Below are 19,171 nucleotides of genomic sequence, written 5' to 3' on the forward strand. Positions count from 1 at the left end.
AGTTACTCTAGCTTTTCGGGTCTATCTTCGGAGTAAACCAGCATCTGCAGTTCCTTCTTATACATATTTAAATACTTAGTTTTTTTTTCTTTAGCCAGTCACCTTAAGCTTGTGGCTAATGATCTTTCAATCTTGGAAACAATTTCATTCCGTTTACTCTTACTAAACCTCTCATCATTTTAAACACTTCTATCAAATTTCTTCTTGGCAGACTTTATCCGAAGATAATACTCTCAAGTTTATCCATTTTGTAGTAACTGTAACCTGGGTTTCATTAAACCATTCTAGCAAATCTCTTCTATATCCTTGTCAAAGTCTTGATGTTTTTATTTATACAACAGCAAAGATGAGTTTCAACAGGTATTATAGATTTAACAGAATCCTCTGTCTCTTATACTGTGCTTCTTTATAAAACCAGTGGTCACACATGCTGAAATAACTGCAGATTATTCATTCGTGTTGTCACCTGTGATGGCAGCTGAAATCTCCCTATTCTGGCACCATCTTTTGGCAGGCAGTAGTCACAAAACATTATAACCTTGATAGTTCTTTCCTGATCACCACCTTCTTAATCGGGACTGTCATAAAGATTTTTTATTTTCTGTAAGGCTACTTTGAGCAGAAAAACTTAACAAAAGGTGAGTCATAAAATGGGTATGATGAGACACCAAATATGCAGCACTACCTTATGTCTGAAGAAGAGTCCCTTATGATTGTTCTTCCTCAGAAAGGTTCTATAAATTTATATTTATTTGGTTTTCAAGGCGTAAACACACTGTCATTGATAACAGCCAAGGAACGTAATGGTTGGAAACTCCTCTCAAATATGAATGGACTTCACAAAGGCCTGCAGCTGAATATTCCTGCACATGATCAGGTTCTGGGGTTAACATTAATTTCCATTATTATTATTTCCAATAAAAATTAACGCTGGATGTTTAATACTGAGAAAAGTATCACCCTGCATTTGTGTTAAATTAATGAACGTGTTACGTTTGCATTTTTATTTTCACAAACCTCAGAACTGACCCTCCTAAGAGTTGGCCATTTAATTGAAGCATCTGTACTTAGAAGGCACGAAAGTTTCTGATGTACTTCCTGATTTATTGCGTCCTTTGGTACCAAAGCATATGGTTCGTTTACATGACATTACACAGTGATTCATACTTGCATCTTCATTTCAATTGTTAACATTTTCCTGGTATAGGAGCAGATGAAACTTTAATCCCCTTTCAATGTCACAAGCCTCACCAAGAACTCTCGTGGATTTATTGAAATAATCGCAGATTTTCTACATCCTCCCCTCCCAATCAATTCACGAATCTTCCCCTCTTTAACCAATGGCAATATTCTGTGCAAGGAATAATTCGGGAGGTTACATTTTATTTTTAGCTTTAGTTGCATAAATTTGCAAACAAAAAATCTGATCTATTTAGAAAGTCAGATTTGAAATGTGGGTTATTTTCTGTCAATTCAAAATGGATGATTATTTTGAAGTTATTACTTTGATTTCCACTGGCTGGCAATTCAAAACAGAAAGCTGAGACCAGATTCTGATATTGGTATTCATTCATTATTGTCATGTGTACCTAGATCCAGTGAAAAACTTTGTTTTGCATGCTGTCCAGCAAAATCACACCATACATGAGGACAAAAGGCAGTGCAAAATGAAAAAGACAGTATTATAATTACAGCAAAACTAAACAAAGTGCAAGGGCTGCAAAAACGTATTGGGTAATGTATCCTGAGCTTATGAGAGGTCAGTTTTAATAGTCTGGTAGCACCTGGAAAGAAGCTGTTGTTGAATCTGGTGGTATGTGCTTTTAGCCTTTGTATCTTCTGCCTGACTGGAAGGGAGAAGAGGGAATGACAAGGCTGCCAATGGTCTTTGATTATATTGTCTGTTTTGTGGAGTCGGTGGGAGGGAGGCTGATTTGTGTGATGGTCTGAGCTGCCTCCACAAGATCATAAGTGATAGGAGCAGAATTAGGCCATTCGGTCCATCAAGGCTACTCTGCCATTCAATCATGGCTGATCGATATCTCCCTCCTAACCTCATTCTCCTGCCTTCTCTCCATAACCTCTGCCACCCGCGCTAATCAAGAATCTATCTATCTCTGCCTTAAATATATCCACTGATGGCCTCCACGACCTTCTGTGGCAAAGAATTTCACAGATTCACCACCCTCTGACTAAAGAAATTCCTCCTCATCTTCCTAAAAGAACGTCCTTTAATTCTGAGGCTATGTCCTCTAGTCCTAGACTCTCCCACTAGTGGAAACATCCTCTCCACGTCCACACTATCCAAGCCTTTCACTATTCTGTATGTTTCAATGAGGTCTCCCCTCATTCTTCTAAACTCCAGCGAGTACAGGCCCAGTGCAGTCAAACGCTCATCATATGTTAACCCACTCATTCCTGGGATCATTCTTGTAAACCTCCTCTGGACTCTCGCCAGAGCCAGCACATCCTTCCTCAGATATGGTGCCCAAAATTGTTCATAATATTCTAAATGGGGTCTGACAGCGCCTTATAGATCCTCAGCATTACATCCCTGTTTTTATATACAAGCCCTCTCGAAATAAATGCACGCATTACATTTGCTTTCTTTACTACTGATTCGACTTGCTGATTACATTTTTTGGGAATCCTGCTCCAGCACTCCCAAGTCCCTGTGCGCCCCCCGATTTCTGGATTTCATTTAGAAAATAATCTATGCCTTTATTCCTACCACCAAAATGTATGACTCCACACTTTTCTACATTATATTCCATCTGCCACTTCTCTGCCCACTCTCCCAACCTACCCAAATCCTTCTGCAGAGACCCTGCTTTCTCTACACAACCTGCCCCTCCACCTATTTTCGTATCATCCGCAAACTTGACCACAAAGACTTCAATTCCCTCATCCAATTCATTTATATACAACGTGAAGAGCAGCACGTTGGTGCAGCACCAACCCCTGTGGAACTCCGCTAGTCACTGGCAGCCAACCAGAAAAAGCCCCCTTTATTGCCATCTAGCCAACCTACTATCCATGCTAGTATCTGCCCTTTGATACCATGGGCGCATCTTCCTTAACCTCCTGAGTGGCACCTTATCAAAGGCTTTCTGTAAATCTAGGAAAACAACATCTCCCGACTTTCCTTTGACTGTTCTGCTATTTACTACTTTAAAGAATCCCAGCAAATTTGTCAGGCAAGACCTCCCCTTCACAAAGTCATGCTGACTGCGACCTATTTTATCATGAACTTCTAATTCGCTGTAATTTCTTGCGATATTGGCAGAGTAGATGCCTATAAGTTGTGATGCATCCCGACAGGATGATTTTTACAGTGAAGATTTAGAAATTGGTAAGAAAAATTGGAGACATGCCAAATGCCCCTGCTCTACTGAGGGAGTGGAGACATTGGCATGGTTTCCTGGCCATTGTATCAATGCAATTGGACCAGGACAGATTATTGGTGATATTTACATCAAGAAATTTGAAGGAGTTGATCATCTTCATGTCGATACCACTGATGCAGTCTTGGGTGTGTACTCCACACTGCTTCCTAAAATCGATGACTGTAGTATCTCCTTTATTTTGTTGACATTGAGGCGAAGGTTGTTGCATTGATACCATGTCACTAAACTCTTTGTCTCATTTCTGTATTTTGTTTCATCATTGTTTGAGATCCAAGTGTGGTGATGTTATTTGCAAACATGTAAATGGAGTTAGAGCAGAATTTGGCTCTGCAGAAGTGTGCATATATGGAGTACAGTAGGTGACTGAGAATGCATTCTTGTGGGGCACCAGAATGGAAAATTCTCATGGAAGATGTTTTGTCACCTCCCTTACTGATTATGGTTTATGGGTTAGGTAGTCCAGTTGCAGGGAGGGATGCTGAGTCCTGGATCCAGGAGTCCAGTGTTGAGTTTGGTTGTGATTATGGCATTGAAGTTGGTCTGTCACAGTGATTAACGATCTGTTCCACTTCTCAAACGTATTGCGTTCAACAAATTCCCATTGGGGAAAAATGGTTGATGTAATGTTGGACTGGGGTGGATGGAAGACCTTACGATTCATGTGAAATGTGCTAAAGATGAAATGGGTATCCAGGTTTATCAACATTTGAATATTTATCAATATTGTTGTTTTGCTTTTGCAGGCTGTTATCCTCTGATACCTTCAGAACTGCGCTTGTCACAGGAAATTCTACCCATCTTCCCAGTTCTGTATCATTACGACTCCAGAAACATGCTGGATCGAGATATGGAGTAAGTGTAATTTTATTTTTTGTGTATAATGTTTAGTCATGGTTATTTTGTCTAACCACTCCTCTAATATATGGCAGAAAGAATTCTCTGGAGCAGTGGGCTATCATTAAAATGCACTTTTAGCACCAAAGCCTTTTTAATGTGTATCAAGTGACAATCTGAATATAAGTGCAATATGCGATTGATGTCCTTGGATACTGTACTCAGGATGAAAACCTGTGTCATATGATTCCAAAGGAGCAAGGAAAACTCATTTGAACTTGTCCAGCAATGTTGTTTATTATTGTCACATGTACCAAGGTACAGTGAACAGCTTTTGTTTGCATGCTATTCAGTCAAAGAAAATAATACACAGTAAACCCTCGCAATAATGGACCTCTGAGGGGGGAAAGGGGGAACATGGTGTATGTTATTGCTGATTGCCCACTAGGAACGGCCATGGAGGTAATTATTAAATAGTTTAACCCAAGGCCTATACAACAAATTATCCTCCAACACTTCCGTCACATCCAACGGGATTCCACTACTGGCCACATCTTCCCATCTCCTCCCCTTTCTGCGTTCCGCAGAGACCGTTCCATCCGTAACTCCCTGGTCCACTCGTCCCTTCCTACCCAAACCACCCCTTCCCCTGGCACTTTCCCCAGCAACCGCAGTAGATGCAACACCTGTCCCTTTACCTCCCCATTCGACTCCATCCAAGGACTCAAACATTCCTTCCAGGTGAGGCAGAGGTTCACCTGCACCTCCTCCAACTTCATCTATTGTATCCGCTGTTCCAGATGTCAACGTCTCTACATCGGCGAGACCAAACGCAGGGTCGGCGATCGTTTTGCTCAACACCTTCGCTCAGTCTGCCTTATAGACAATAGGTGCAGGAGGAGGCCATTCGGCCCTTCAAGCCAGCACCGCCATTCAATGTGATCATGGCTGATCATTCTCAATCAGTACCCTGTTCCTGCCTTCTCCCCATACCCCCTGACTCCGCTATCCTTAAGAGCTCTATCCAGCTCTCTCTTGAATGCATTCAGAGAATTGGCCTCCACTGCCTTCTGAGGCAGAGAATTCCACAGATTCACAACTCTCTGACTGAAAAAGTTTTTCCTCATCTCAGTTCTAAATGGCCTACCCCTTATTCTTAAACTGTGGGCCCTTGTTCTGGACTCCCCCAACATTGGGAACATGTTTCCTGCCTCTAACGTGTCCAACCCCTTAATAATCTTATACGTTTCGATAAGATCTCCTCTCATCCTTCTAAATTCCAGTGTATACAAGCCTACTAAATTACAGTGTATACAAGCTGATCTCCTGGTGGCTGAGCACTTCAACTCCCCCTCCCACTCCCAGTCTGACCTTTCTGTTATGGACCTCCTCCAGTGTCATAGTGAGGCCCACTGCAAATTGGAGGAACAGCACCTTATATTTCGCTTGGGCAGCTTACAGCCCAGCAGTATGAACATTGACTTCTCTAACTTTAGATAGTTCCTCTGTCCCTCTTTTCCCCTCCCCTTTCCCAGTTCTCCCACTGCCTTCCTGTCTTCACCTATATCCTTCTCTCCAGAGATGCTGCCTGACCTGCTGAGTTACTCCAGCATTTTGTGATAATCCAAGGCTGGGTGGAAAGAATTGGGGTATCGGAGTGGATGGCAGGGGGTTAAACCAGTGGGAATATACAGGCTGGGGAGCCGTGGAACCCCCGGCACCACGTGTGGTGCACTGGGGACAGGGCCGGTACTCACACCGGCTTCACGCTGCTCACTCTCTCCGCTCCTGCAAATAGTTCAATGGGTAACTTGGCGGAAGTGGGGGGCAGTAATGGGAGCCTCATGACGTTACCAGGCAACCGTGGCACGCTCTGCCAGGGTGAGGTAAGTACAGTGGGGTGCACTGTGCTTGCATCCAGCACCCTGGTACTTCACTTTGTGGCAGCTGCAAACCCAATGTCAATGCAATGCTTTTCACAAGTGTTTTACTGCTCGCTCTCTCCCCACCGCTGCCCAATGCTGTGCGTCACCCGCTAGCCACCACCACCAACGGACGCCTCTGTCCACTATAACCGAAATTTGTTATATAGAGATCCATAATTGTAAGGGTTTCTGCACATGAATATAATCAAGCTGTGCACAGGTCAAGGATAAATGGTACCGCATTTAGTGCTAGAAGTAGAATCAATGTGCTTTAATAGAGGAAGAGACAGTTTGTTATTGCAAATGCTGGGCTGGTCCAGCATATCAAGTAGCAAGCAGCTTAAGAGGAATGATGATGTGCGCGGATTGGTTGTTTATTTAAAAAGAATAAAAAAGCATTTATATTTTCTTTGACTGGAGCAAAATAAATTCTTTAGCCTGTCTGTTCACCAAAAATAAATGCTTCACACGTTGAGTGCCACACTAAGTTAGCAAATAGTCCTTGCAGTGGGGTAATTTTGAATGCTGTTGTCCCTCTGTTGATAAGAACATACCTGTATCTGCTTACTAATTGTGCTGTTTAATGGTATGCTTGAGCTTTACCACGACTCAATATACAGGATTTCTGAAGGTAGGGCTATTGATTTAGACAATTGCATGTTTCAGACTGGTGTGGGAAGTGGAAAAATCCATTCTGATGTAGGTAATATGCATCGTAGGAGGTGAATATGAAGTTGTTTGGGGCGGATACAGCTGGTAGTTGGGATGGGTGTCACAGTCAGGTGGAAGTTGGTTGTCAGTGAGTTGGGATTAGTTGTTGGTGGGTGCTGGTGTTGTCCGATTGAGTGCACGCTAGTGGCTGGAGGCGGATAGTGGATTTGGAGATGTGAGGGGTGATTTGTGTTGGGGAGCACTGAGTGAGGTGTTGGGTGAATATGACAAATGAGACTGGCCAGCCACAGAGAACTTGATTAGTACGGGTGTCGAAGGTTATGGGGAAAAGGCACGAGAATGGGGTTAGGAGGGAGAGATGGATCAGCCATGATTGAATGGCAGAGTAGATGATGGGTCGAATGGCCTAATTCTGCTGCTATCGCTTGTGAACCTGAAAGTGGGCAATGTAAGCATGTTTCTTCAGCGGGAGTGATGAAACAAATTGAGGGAGGAGCTCAGCGGGTCGAGCCGCATGTGCGGAGGCAAAGGGATAGTCGACGTTTTGGGTCGTGCTTAAGCTGGCTTCCTAATGCTAAACTCACCCACATAAACAATACTCTAGGTGGCACAGACCACACATGGTTCTGAATGAGTGTATGGAAGTAGCAATGCAGCCATTCATTGAAGGCCATTGAGCTTCTCTGGGGGTCTCCATGTATTAGCATGTCCGCTACATAGTAAACATTGCTGGTAAATCCCAGGCATTGTGCAACCTGGGGAATTCTCTGCCTCAGAGGGCAGTGGAGGCCAAGTCTCTGAATACATTCAAGAGAGAGCTAGATAGAGCTCTTAAGGATAGCGGAGTCAGGGGGTATGGGGAGAAAGCAGGAACGGGATACTGATTGAGAATGATCAGCCATGATCACATTGAATGGCGGTGCTGGCTCGAAGGGCCAAATGGCCTACTCCTGCACCTATTGTCTATTAAGCCCCTGATTTTATTTTGTACTATTTGTTTAACTTTTCATTAAAATTAAATCTCAAAGCACCCAAAATTGTGAGGCTGCAATGTCACATTTTGAATTACACTGTTGCAGAGTGCTCTTTGGGATAATTGTAATTGATGGTTCAAGTATACTGTGGTAGAATAATATAAATTTGCAGTTCATTAGGTTCATTGAAATTCTCTTTTCTTCACCCCTCCAGATCCACATTCCCTTCGTCCTTCAGTGAGCCAGATATGGGGTAAGATGAGCCGATGGTTTTCTGAGAATGCTTTGAGTATTCCAGTTACATTGTTAAAAGGCTGGTTTGGATCAAAAATGAAACTAAAACCTTGTGTTGGCTTGATTTGCACTAATAGCCTGACCACCAAATTCTCAAGCTGAGATAAACTTGCCTGGTACAGAGATAATTAACATGAAGAACCAAGTTTTATCCAATTTGGTAATCTGTTTCAAAAGTAAACCGCTAATATAGGTACAAACAATGCTAAAAAATACTTTGGTAAGGTACCATCAAAGCAATTCATTGCTTTTCTCTCCAAGGAGAGCAGCAGTTTTATTTTGCATGGCCTACCAGTCCCAACCTTGTGTGTGTTGAGCAGTGTAGATAATTTTTCTCTCAGCATTTGGTCTGTTGAGAGACAGAATGCTCCATCTAGTGGAGATAAAACTTGTTGGCATTTTCTCATGTCCAGCCATGCTGCGAATGTGAATTAAATATCATTGGGGATGTGAAGCCAGTGTTTATTTTCATTTAGCTTACTAATCAGTTGGTTTTTATTCAAGCTTAAAGGTTCCAGAGTTGAACGACTTATTTTCAGAAAAAGTTGAAGAAAGCTTAACCCAGCAGTTTTTTAATTGTAATATGATTTTGCACAGATATTATTGTTGATAATGCAATGTTAACAACTCTACAAATGCTAAAGTCGGAATACGCATCTTTCCTTTGTCAATCAGTTACAAAATGCTTTAAATTTAATATTTTAACCCCCCCCCCCCCATCTTTTTTGGAATTCGAATCCAATAATGCATTTTGCAGATGTTTTGGTCCTACTTCATTCCACATTTTAAAATTAGATAACTTTATTTGTCTCATGCACCAAGGCACAGTGAAATTTATTTTTGTATACAGTTCAGTACAAGTATCACTATACGTAAGCACTTAGATACATCTTAGATAAGCATCGCAGATACAGTACAAGTGCATAGCAATAGTACACTGAGACAGAATTCAAAGTCCCCATTTTTGGTGCCATTTCCAACTCCCAATTTGTATGTACTAATAATATAATATAATAATATATTCCTTTATTCGTCCCACATCGGGGAAATTTTACAGTATTATAGCAGCAAAGTGGATAGCAAGAGATCATTCATTATAAATAAAAGTAAAGTCAAGGATAAATTGTCATCAGTTTTCTGTGTGTTCTTAGCTGTTATTGTTGACTCGTCTGCTGGGAGCAGTGCTGGTTGTGCAGTCTCACAGCAGAGTTACATTTGAGAAACATATTGTTGAAAAGCTAATTTTTGGGCAGTGGCTAAAAAGTTCACATTTTCAATTCAAAGAGATGTTGGGCTTTCCCCAATACCTGGTGCTGCCCCTTGATGGCGCCAAGTGGCACTGATCAGAGTTCAGGTCTGCTCAAGATGTGCAATGAATCTCCCCGCCACTTCCATCAGCAGAGTAGGAACTGCAGTTAACAACTGGATTTAAAAGCCACGTGTCCAAGTTTGGTGCTGAAGCAAATTAGAACTCCAAGCAATGTAAATGAAAAAAATTAAATTGCAAAGCCTCATTAATAGGTAATCAAAAGACCAAAGCCCTGACAAATGGATTGAGTACAAATGAAAGCGATGCTGAGCTCTTTGGATGTACATAAGGAAGAACTCTAAAAAGGTGTGGGGGCTTAAAGAAACTATTTGCAACACTGGGAAAGGTACGGTACAGAATCAGGGCGGCTCATAAATTACTGGCCTTTACATCTGCAAGACCAGAGTAGAACAGCTCTGAGGAAACATCACAAATACAGTGTGCGATCCTTAGAATTCAGGAGGGAAATTGATTGGAGTTTTCATCTGATAACAGAGGGTAAAAGTTATTTTCACTGCTACGGGATCTAAGACAATGAGTAGGATAGCGTCTAAAATGTGACACCATGCTTTTCTGTAGTGAGATAAGGGAAATAACTGCTGGGGGAACTCAGGCAGCATCTGTGGAGGGAAAGGACAAACAACATTTTGTGTTCTTATTCAGAATGATGCAGTAGGGGGAAGAAAGTTGGAAAAGAGAAGTGGGTGGGCAAAGTCTGGCAAGTGATAGATGGATAGTGATGAGGGGGCATGCTTGGCAAATGGGTGGAGGAAGTGACAAAGGGGAAAGATGAAAAGGAAACAAAAGTGTTCAATAAGAGGAGTGAAATGTAAAGTGAGAGGGAAGGATCTAGATGGAATGGAATCTGGAGAGAAAGGGGGGATAAATATAAATATGGGACTGGAGGATGGGGAGGAGTGTACATGGGAAAGGAGCTGGTGGGAGAGTAGGGGTAGCCGGAGAATTACTTGAAGTGGAGAATTGAGTGTTCATACTGTTGGGATATAGCTTATCCAAGTGGAAAATGAGGTCCTGTTCTTCAAGTTCATGTGTGGCCTCTCTCTGGTAATGGAGGAATGGGAAGGGGAGCTGAATTGTTTAGCAGGCCTTGGTGGACAAGGGGCAAGTATTCGGCGAAATGGTAGCCGAGTCCATACTTGGAAAATGTGACTGGCAGCAAAATCACATTGAAGGTGACAGAAATGTCGGGGAATTATGTATTGGATGTGGAGGCTGGTGGGGTGATAGTTGAGGACCATGGGAACTCTGTTGTGTAGGAAAGAACTACAGATCAGCATCGGCATTAAAACGAAGATAGACACGCAAAGCTGGAGCAATTTAGCGGGTCCGACAGCATCTCTGATTAATCCTTCGGCTGCTTCTGCAGTACCGGTCGTACAGCAGGGGAACTCTATCCTTGTTCTTTATGGGGTGGGGGGGGGGGGTGGGGGGGAAGTGGGGAGTGAGAGTCAAACTATGAGACAGAGGAGACATGGGAGAGCTCCATCCAGAACAGCTGGGGAGGTAGGGTGACTCTGCTCGCAATTTGCGGGTGAGGTGTTGAATCTTCAAAATGGCAATTGATATTATGTTTGTTCATTACAGCTTTGAAATTTGTAAGAACTATTGGCTAAAATGGCAGATGTGGGTAAATGGAGGTCAATCTCAGAACTGCTGTGAACTTGTTGGAAAGTGAAGAAGGCTCCAGGGAATAATTAGAATCCTCCCATTTCTACAGACATCCACAGTCACTTTGTTTGGTTGTTGCCAGATTGGACAGAATGTTCCTTCAACATCACCAATTCCAGTTCCTCACTAACCATGCAGGCTGAATCAGGTTATGTAAAACTTTGTAGTCCTGCTAACTGCATTTGCTCACTATACCCACATCATAAGCATAATCATACTTTATTAGCCAAGTATGTTTTGCACATCTGACCAAACTTAAACAAAAGGGTGTCTAGAAGGCAACCGTTTTTAAATTATTATTCATTGTACATCCAACTCTTTCAAAAGTTAGCTGTTCAGATTCAGGAACATTCGACAAATACGAACAGTTTTATTTGGAGTGATATAGTTAGCACGTTCTCCAGGCATTTTGCTTCACTAAATCAGCTGTTGCAGTTTAGTGGGAATCTTTAGCTGCAAAAAGATGGGGGAAAAGTGACTATTTTATCTGAAGTGTGGTTTATATTTTATTTGCATTCAATACTGTTGCATTTTGGTGCCAATAAGTTTGCAACTTAATTTTTTATTCTTTGCATTCAGTACATGCTTTAATGGCCTCGTTTGACATATTCATGTTTGTTCCTTGCAAAACCTCAAAATGCCAATTCCAGTGAAAAGGAAAAGTTAAAAGTTAAAAGTAACAGGAAAATGGAACTTGATATTTTTGCTAAGCTTCCAGAATGCTAAGTGGGAGAAAAAAATTGTAAAGCACTTGCATCCCTGTGGCAGGGTTGGACCTTGTGCCATTTTCAATCCATGATGACCTCCTTAAATTTTTACTAAAAGGAATCTTCACTTTTGTGACTTACAGCAGGCTTCCTGAAATCAGTAAATACAACACCGCCATGACTTATTTAAGGAAAGTTCTGTACACTGAAGAATTTATTTCATTCTTCATGAGTTATTGGTAATTTTAGAAGATCATTATTGACTGCTCAATAGGTTCAGTTTACACAGCTATAAGCAGGTTTACTGATGAATATTGGGTTAACAGACATGCTGCAGGGAACGGTTTTCCAATTGAAACATTAAGCATTGTATTTTTTTTAAGCTGGGACAAAAGTGCTGTGATTAACCTTTCCATATTAACTTGTATTTTAAAGTAAATTTTATGCTTGGAATTTGTGAACCAAGGGATTAGCAAATTCATGCAGGATTGATTTAATTCACTGGACCCTCTGGATCTTTCAACTTGTTTCTTGTCACTTGCATTTAGGCTTTACAAATTTAATGCTTTAGTTGCTTTGTGCAATACATATTTTGGTATTAATGCAAATTATTAAAAAGACATTGAATGCTTCTGTGCTTTGGAGAGGGCATGTTAACCTCTGCTCTAACCAACTGCATTCAAAGCATTCACTACCTCTGAAATTATGTTTATTTAAAATGCTGTAATTGAAATAACAAGGCAGTAATTTAACTATAAATGTTATGAATTGGTTTGGGTTTTTTTTAAAGCATATTTGCCTCAGTATTTCATTTGTGACATTTAAATCATATTTTCCTTATTTTTGGTGAAAGGGGGCAAAGGGCATGGGTGGTAGTGGCAAGAAATGGTTGTTTCTAAAGAAAGAAACGATGATCCTTTATGACCGCACGATAAGCATCAACTGCCCATTGTTCAATACATGGTAAGAATAGAACCCAGGATTCCCTTGTACGCTGTACTTGTATGTAGTCAGAGAGGTGGTACATGCTTCGTCTACCTCTTAAGAATGCACCGGATGACATTTTACATTCCCAGCATCTGATCTGGACAGCAGCACACCCTAGCCCAAGCTGAAAGAGAGCATGAAACAGTGCTCGAGATGAGGGTTAGTGAAAAAGGAACGTGGTGGTATACCACGGGCAATGTGTCTAAAAAGGTGCCGATCCACAAAGTAAATAAATGGTTGGATCAGGCAGGATGGGCATTGAGTAATTCAGGGAAGACATTCAGTTGGTTCTGACCACAAACTTGAAAATTGAATTGGATTGAAGGATTGCAGTTCTTATGAATGGTTGTTTTTAAGGTTAAGGGGAAGTCTGGCGTCTCCAGGCATTGGAATTAGGATCGTCTCTGTTGATATATATTATTGACATGGGTTATAATTTTGAAACTTTTACCTGTTAAACTCTGAACTGTGGTAAGCTGCTTGGAGAGTAGCAAGAAATTGAATGTCAAAGATAAATTGGCAAAAAAAATGCCTGGAAATCAAATATAATAATGACATGCGATACAGCATGGCGGGAAGGCTGAGGAAAACGGTGCATGCTAATAGGTGAAGGGTAGGAACAGAATTACCTGGGGTAGATTTATACAAATGTGTGAAACTGATAGTCTCACTTTTTCTAAAGAGAGAAAAAAGTAGAGAAAGATGCTATGATAAAGCCCTGGTGGCCTCACCTGGAATATTGTATTCAATTCTAGGTTCATGGTTCTGTGCCAAATGCCTGCCTTCCAAAGTGCAACCTGGGATAATGACCTGACGTTATGAGAACCTGGGGCGGTTCTGCTCCGAAGTGCGGAATTTATGAGGACATTTTAGAGGCATCTGTAAGTGTTGGTGACAGGTGTAACAAAAGAGTACTGTTTAAGATAGTAGGACTGGAAACCAGAGGACAGATTTAAAATAATTGGCAAATAACCCTGAAATGACAGGTAGAATTTTTTTTACACCAGAATTGTGATCTGGAATGTTTCTCGAATATGCTGTCATATTATTTTAAAATTCAGTAAACAGTCGAAGTTAAATCATTTGCCAGGCCAAGATGAAAAGGAAAAAGAATAGTAAATGAATAACAAAGAGTTAGCACAGACTGGATGGGCTGCCTTCTCTGCTAAATCAGTCAATGATATACTCAGTCAGGCACTGATAAGAGATCTGAACTCAACGACAAAGGGTGTTTCACGTTAGCTGATGTAAACTGCAATCTGAGAACTGGTGGTCTTTACAACCTGTGCATTCTAAGCCTGGAAATCATTTGAAATCTAAATGGGCTGACAAGAGACTATACTGTTGGCCAAAGTGTCACAATTGGAAGCTGGGAGAGTGGTATGAATTAATTACCAGGATACATTAATGTTGGCAGCTTGTACACTAGGAGCTGCTCCACTCTTTAAACATTTCCTTTTGTAGAGATCATCAAAAGTAAGCCCATCCTTCTTGCCAAACCTAATTTGATCCTTGGCTCAAGAGTCTGCATTTTTCAAATAACTTGGGTTGTGGATGGTTTTAGTAACATCTCCTCTTTGTTGCTTTCATTACTGGAGATGCATGCTATTTAGCTGTAAATAGTGATGTTCCCATAAGGGATGAGTTATAAAATTTTGATAGCGCTTGCCGTTGGTGCCATCTTCTGTTACTTTGATTTATCTGCCAAACTGCCCTCTTCACAGTTGTTTTAAATGCATTTTGTGCTTGATTGGATTCCCAGTCAACAACCTGACCACATCAAAGTACAACTTGTGCTCTATGTCAGAGCTTTTATGACTGTTTTGTGATGATTGATTCTGAAAATCCACTCGCATAGGACTACATCACGATGGCACAAAATGTCACTGGCAGGTCATCACTTGCCCTTGGGCAGTAGTATGTTTATAAGAACATTACCTTGCAAGCTTGCTGTCTTTAGGGGCAAGCTTCGACTGGTTACCCACACTCTGAATATCACCACTTCAGTTTGAGTGAGCACGAAGTGATGAGCTAGTTTATTTTCTGAAATTGTTACATTTCCGGTTGCCGATTCACCATATACAAGGGCACACGAGCGAGCTGAATGAAACCAAATTATGGCTGTCTTTCATTCCACAAGCCACTTGATACTGAAATTTCGACTTGAATGCCCTGTTCGAATGCTGCTAGATTCTCAGTCCTTGAGGAGACGAACACTTGATGTGGTTACCTCATGGTGTTGATATTGCTTCCAGCAATTAGCGGGAGAAAATTCTTGAGCTGGAGGATGTCTGGATGAGTCTCAACTGTAGCAGGCATGTTTACAATACAATACAATACAATACAATACAATACAATATATCTTTATTGTCATTGTACAGGGGTACAACGAGATTGGGAATGCGCCTCCCATACGATGCAATAATTTAATTAATTTAAACAACAACAACCCAACGAGATGAGAAAGTGCTGTTGAAGTCAGAAATTTTTATTTGCATGGGATCAAACTTTTTGTGTAAAAAGCTGAACTTCCAATCTACTGCTAATAGGGTAACAACTTAATAATTTAATAATTTAAAATAGTATTTTCTAAAATAAATAGCACGGGCTCAAAAGCATTACATCCCAGAAACTTGAGTGAAGAGATCAAGGCTGCCGTTCACGTTCTGCACTGTAGGTGATGCCGATGGAGATGTTGGGGTGTGATGTTTATGTCTTTTGTCCATCTATTGACTCGTGCACAGTTATGACTCGTTCTGACCAACATTAGCCTACATTTTGAAGACTTTCAACTGTTGCACAGTTGCTCTGGAGTAGTCCATTTCCATTGCAATAATCTTCCCCAGCTACCCATTGGTTTATTGAAAATTATCACCTGGCGGTGTGCACCCATTGTAATCCTTCAGAAGGAAATGATTGTGCAGTAACTGCAGATGCTTGACTCTTGAGCAAAACAAAGGGCTGGAGAAACTCAGCCAGCCAGGCAGCATCTGTGGAGGTAGTGTGCAGATGTTGTTTAGGTTCCTTCTCAAATTAGAGTGTTAACAGAGAAGTTATATTATGCTTCAGAGAAAACTCTTTGCTTTACAAAGTTCAGATCTTCATGTTGCCTGAGAACTTACAAAGCAGCAATGCCTGGCACTCTTTCAATGGAATCTCTGGCACCCAGCCACACTGATGGCATCTGTTGCCAAAGGGTTCATGCATACTAAAGAAATCTCAAAGATATCGAGAACCCAAAAGGAAACTATAGTTCATTTTTTGAATGTACTTCATCTTTGGGTGTGAAGAAGGGTCTTGACCCAAAATGTCACCCATTCCTTTCCTCCAGAGATGCTGGTTGACCCGCTGAGTTACTCTAGCTTTTTGTATCTATGGATTAAACCAACTGTGTTCCTTTCAACACTATTCATTTTTACACCTGTATGTTTAAAAATAACATCTCATAAATTAAAAAAAATAACATCTCATAAATTAATTCATTTTACTTTAATTTAATTTTCTTTTTTAATGTTTATGTGGAAAATTAGAATATACGCTATAAGATCAGTGGTTTGTGGCAGACAGTTTGCTATGAAACAGTATTGGCTTTGCATAGCATTAAAATCTATCTTAGACCTCTTGCAGTTTGTTTACTTTTACAGAATTGGGACACTTCAAAGAACTTCATCACCTGTTAAATGCAGATGAAGAAATAGATTCCCACTAGGAATTGCCTTGCTTACCAGTGATCAATTCTCTGCAACTAAACTACTTTCATTTCCAAGTCATTGGTTTAATACAGTTTTCCTTCAATATGTTCTGATTGTTGGAAAGTTTCATTGAGTGGACTTCTGCTAACATTGTAATATAATTACATAAAATTGACCCAGATTAAGTCACGGTGGGATTAAAGTCTGTTTGCATACGATTTATATTCAATATATACAATGGCTGCTTAATGCCTGCTATGTCAAGTGAAGACACTGCAGATTATTAACAATTAATCTTACAAACTTTGAGCTCCTAAACTACATATTTTTAGAAAATGCTGCCAATCAAGAAGTAGAAGTAGTGGAAAAGCATTTTGATATCACTGGGGGAGCTTGCTGTAAAAGCATTGTTTGGTTTTAATAGATGATTGACACTTTGGTACCAGACTAATGCAATTCCTCTGTACAGTTCAGTAAAAGGAATACTGCTAATATAACAGCTGGAACAGTAGATAGGTAGCTAAGAAGGTGCAGTGCTAATGAACAGTGTAGGGGATTTGGAAAGGATTTAATCGCAATTGCTGGGTTTAGTTAAAACTGTGACTTCAGTAGTGCTTCACTAATTTCTGGAAGTCAGAGGTCGTGTCCATCATTGAAATTGTAATGAATGGATAATGGCACATAGCTGTGCCACTTGTAGCAATCCCGTTGAGAAGATTAAAGCATTGAATCCACATTTGACACATTGGACTGAATGACCCAGTCCTGGTGGACTAGCAGATTTAAAAGAAAATTAAATTATATGATAAAACTACTTTGTAAATCATGATTTTTTTTGTTTGCAGCAGTTAGTGATTTTCAAAGTTTAGTTCTGCCTTGTGAGAGCGTGACTCTTTGCGCTGCCAAAGTACTTTGGCTGGTGATCACGCCTTGTTCTGACATTATCCAATGATTAAAGAAATATCATCAGCAAGGCCAATCAAGTATGTAAATTGTGGTTCATTATACTAAATAGATTACACAGTGAGCTATTCTTGTGAGATCTTCACTGATTCCTTAATGTGATTAAATTTTATGTTTAATTTTGGACGTTTATTTTGGAGAGTGAATAGATGTGATTGGGATGCTGCAGAATTCAATCCGTTTGTGGGAAAAGGTGGTGATCTGCCAAATGATTCAATCCTTGGATATAAAATATTTCATGCATAAAATGGCTGGGATTTTATTTTAAGCTTGAATTGTAATAGCAGTTTGGGGGAAAAATTCAGAACAAATGTGCAGGCTGGGTGGAATCTGTGGCTCCCCCCCGCACCAGTCCTTGTCTGCCCCCTCTCAACACCCAAGCCAGCTCGGAGCTCCAGCATGTCTGAGGTGCCGAAGCAGTAGTGCCTTAATCTGGTGCAGTACAACCTTGTAAGGCCAGAAGCAGGGTCTCAATCTGAATTTCACTCATCCATGTTCTCCAGAGATGCTGCCTGACCTGCTGAGTTACTCCGTCACTTTGTGTCCTCTGGTAAGGAAGAGTTCTCTCTGGACCTAGAAAGTAAAAATTCTTTGGTCAATTATTGGAGCTACTATGCTGAGGGCAGGGGACCCATGCTAATGGTTGCTCAAAAAGGGAATATTGGGTCTTTTGGGAGTGATGGGTGGGTTCTTTTCACACATGACTTCTTGAGAGAAAAGTGACAGTCGAGGATGGTGACTAGAATATATAAACCCAGTACAAAGAGGATGAAATTGGGGCAGAGTTGAGACGAGCATATTTCACTCTGGGCACTAGTGCAGTATGGTTACTATCCAGCCTCGGGCGCTTTGGCCCACGAGATTTGAGATTTAGATCATTTAGTTTTCAAACGTGTCAAAGATAGATGTGGGAGATTCGGAATAAAATTAATAATTTCCGGTTTAGTCGAGAATGCCTGGGGCAAATGTTGAATAGTGTAGCACTTGTTTGAAGCATGTATAATTATGAAAGGATTGTAATATTAGTCCTTATGCTAATTACTCTGCAGCTTGGCAGGACTTCACAGTTAAACATGATTACTTAGAAATTGGAACATGCAGCGTCTGTTTATATGTGTAGATTGTGCAAAACAGCTGTTTTGCACATGTTTAGTACAACAGCAACATTCTTGGTGGAAGTCTTGGGCACTGGGAATTTGGATCAAGCACTCCCTGCACCAATGTTTTTATGTTGGTCTGAATGATGAAGTAATTGGCTGCATGGAACTCGCTCAGTGAGATCACCTGTGGGGACTTGGGGTGCCGGAGGAAGGAATGGAGGCCACACACGCTATGTTTTCTTCAACTACATGTCAACATTTTTTTGTTCCCGCACTTTGGCTGTCAATGGGTGTGTTGTTTGCACGTTTCCGTGTAGCAGAGATGAATCACCCACCCACCCGAAACCACTCACTTCAATTTGTACTGAAGAAATATGAAATCCAGTTTCTGGGCAGGTATATTTTCAAATGTATGTGTCAGTCAGTGTACCAAGTTGAAAGCATTTTGTTATGCAAAATGTTTGCTTGTGCACCAGTGGATGGCATCACTGCTCCAGATTATATCCTCCGGCTTGTTGTTTTCATAAATGCTGTTTGATACTTTGACAAATGTATTTTTCCAAGAACCAAGAATCACAATTTGGACTTCATTTTTGAGCAACTAATTGGCACAAATTT

At 40.8% G+C, this 19,171-nt stretch overlaps 1 protein-coding gene across 7 annotated transcripts in view; it reads left to right on the forward strand.

Moving 5' to 3' along the window:
* The window catches only part of ldb2a (LIM domain binding 2a), a 382,001-nt gene that overhangs the window by 14,432 nt on the left and 348,398 nt on the right, over positions 1–19,171 (forward strand). For 6 of the 7 annotated variants that reach the window (XM_078401019.1, XM_078400961.1, XM_078400939.1 and 3 more), the window contains exons 2-3: positions 4,151–4,259; positions 8,027–8,065. In XM_078401019.1, the coding sequence (XP_078257145.1) occupies positions 4,240–4,259; positions 8,027–8,065 (59 nt within the window). In that variant the 5' untranslated portion in view covers positions 4,151–4,239. Of the gene's footprint in view, positions 1–4,150; positions 4,260–6,054; positions 6,128–8,026; positions 8,066–19,171 lie in introns of those variants that run through there. The other variant, XM_078401000.1, reaches the window with a different exon arrangement.

This window comes from Rhinoraja longicauda, chromosome 1 (assembly GCF_053455715.1).
Source record: "Rhinoraja longicauda isolate Sanriku21f chromosome 1, sRhiLon1.1, whole genome shotgun sequence".
In the NCBI taxonomy this organism is placed as follows: Eukaryota; Metazoa; Chordata; class Chondrichthyes; order Rajiformes; family Arhynchobatidae; genus Rhinoraja; species Rhinoraja longicauda.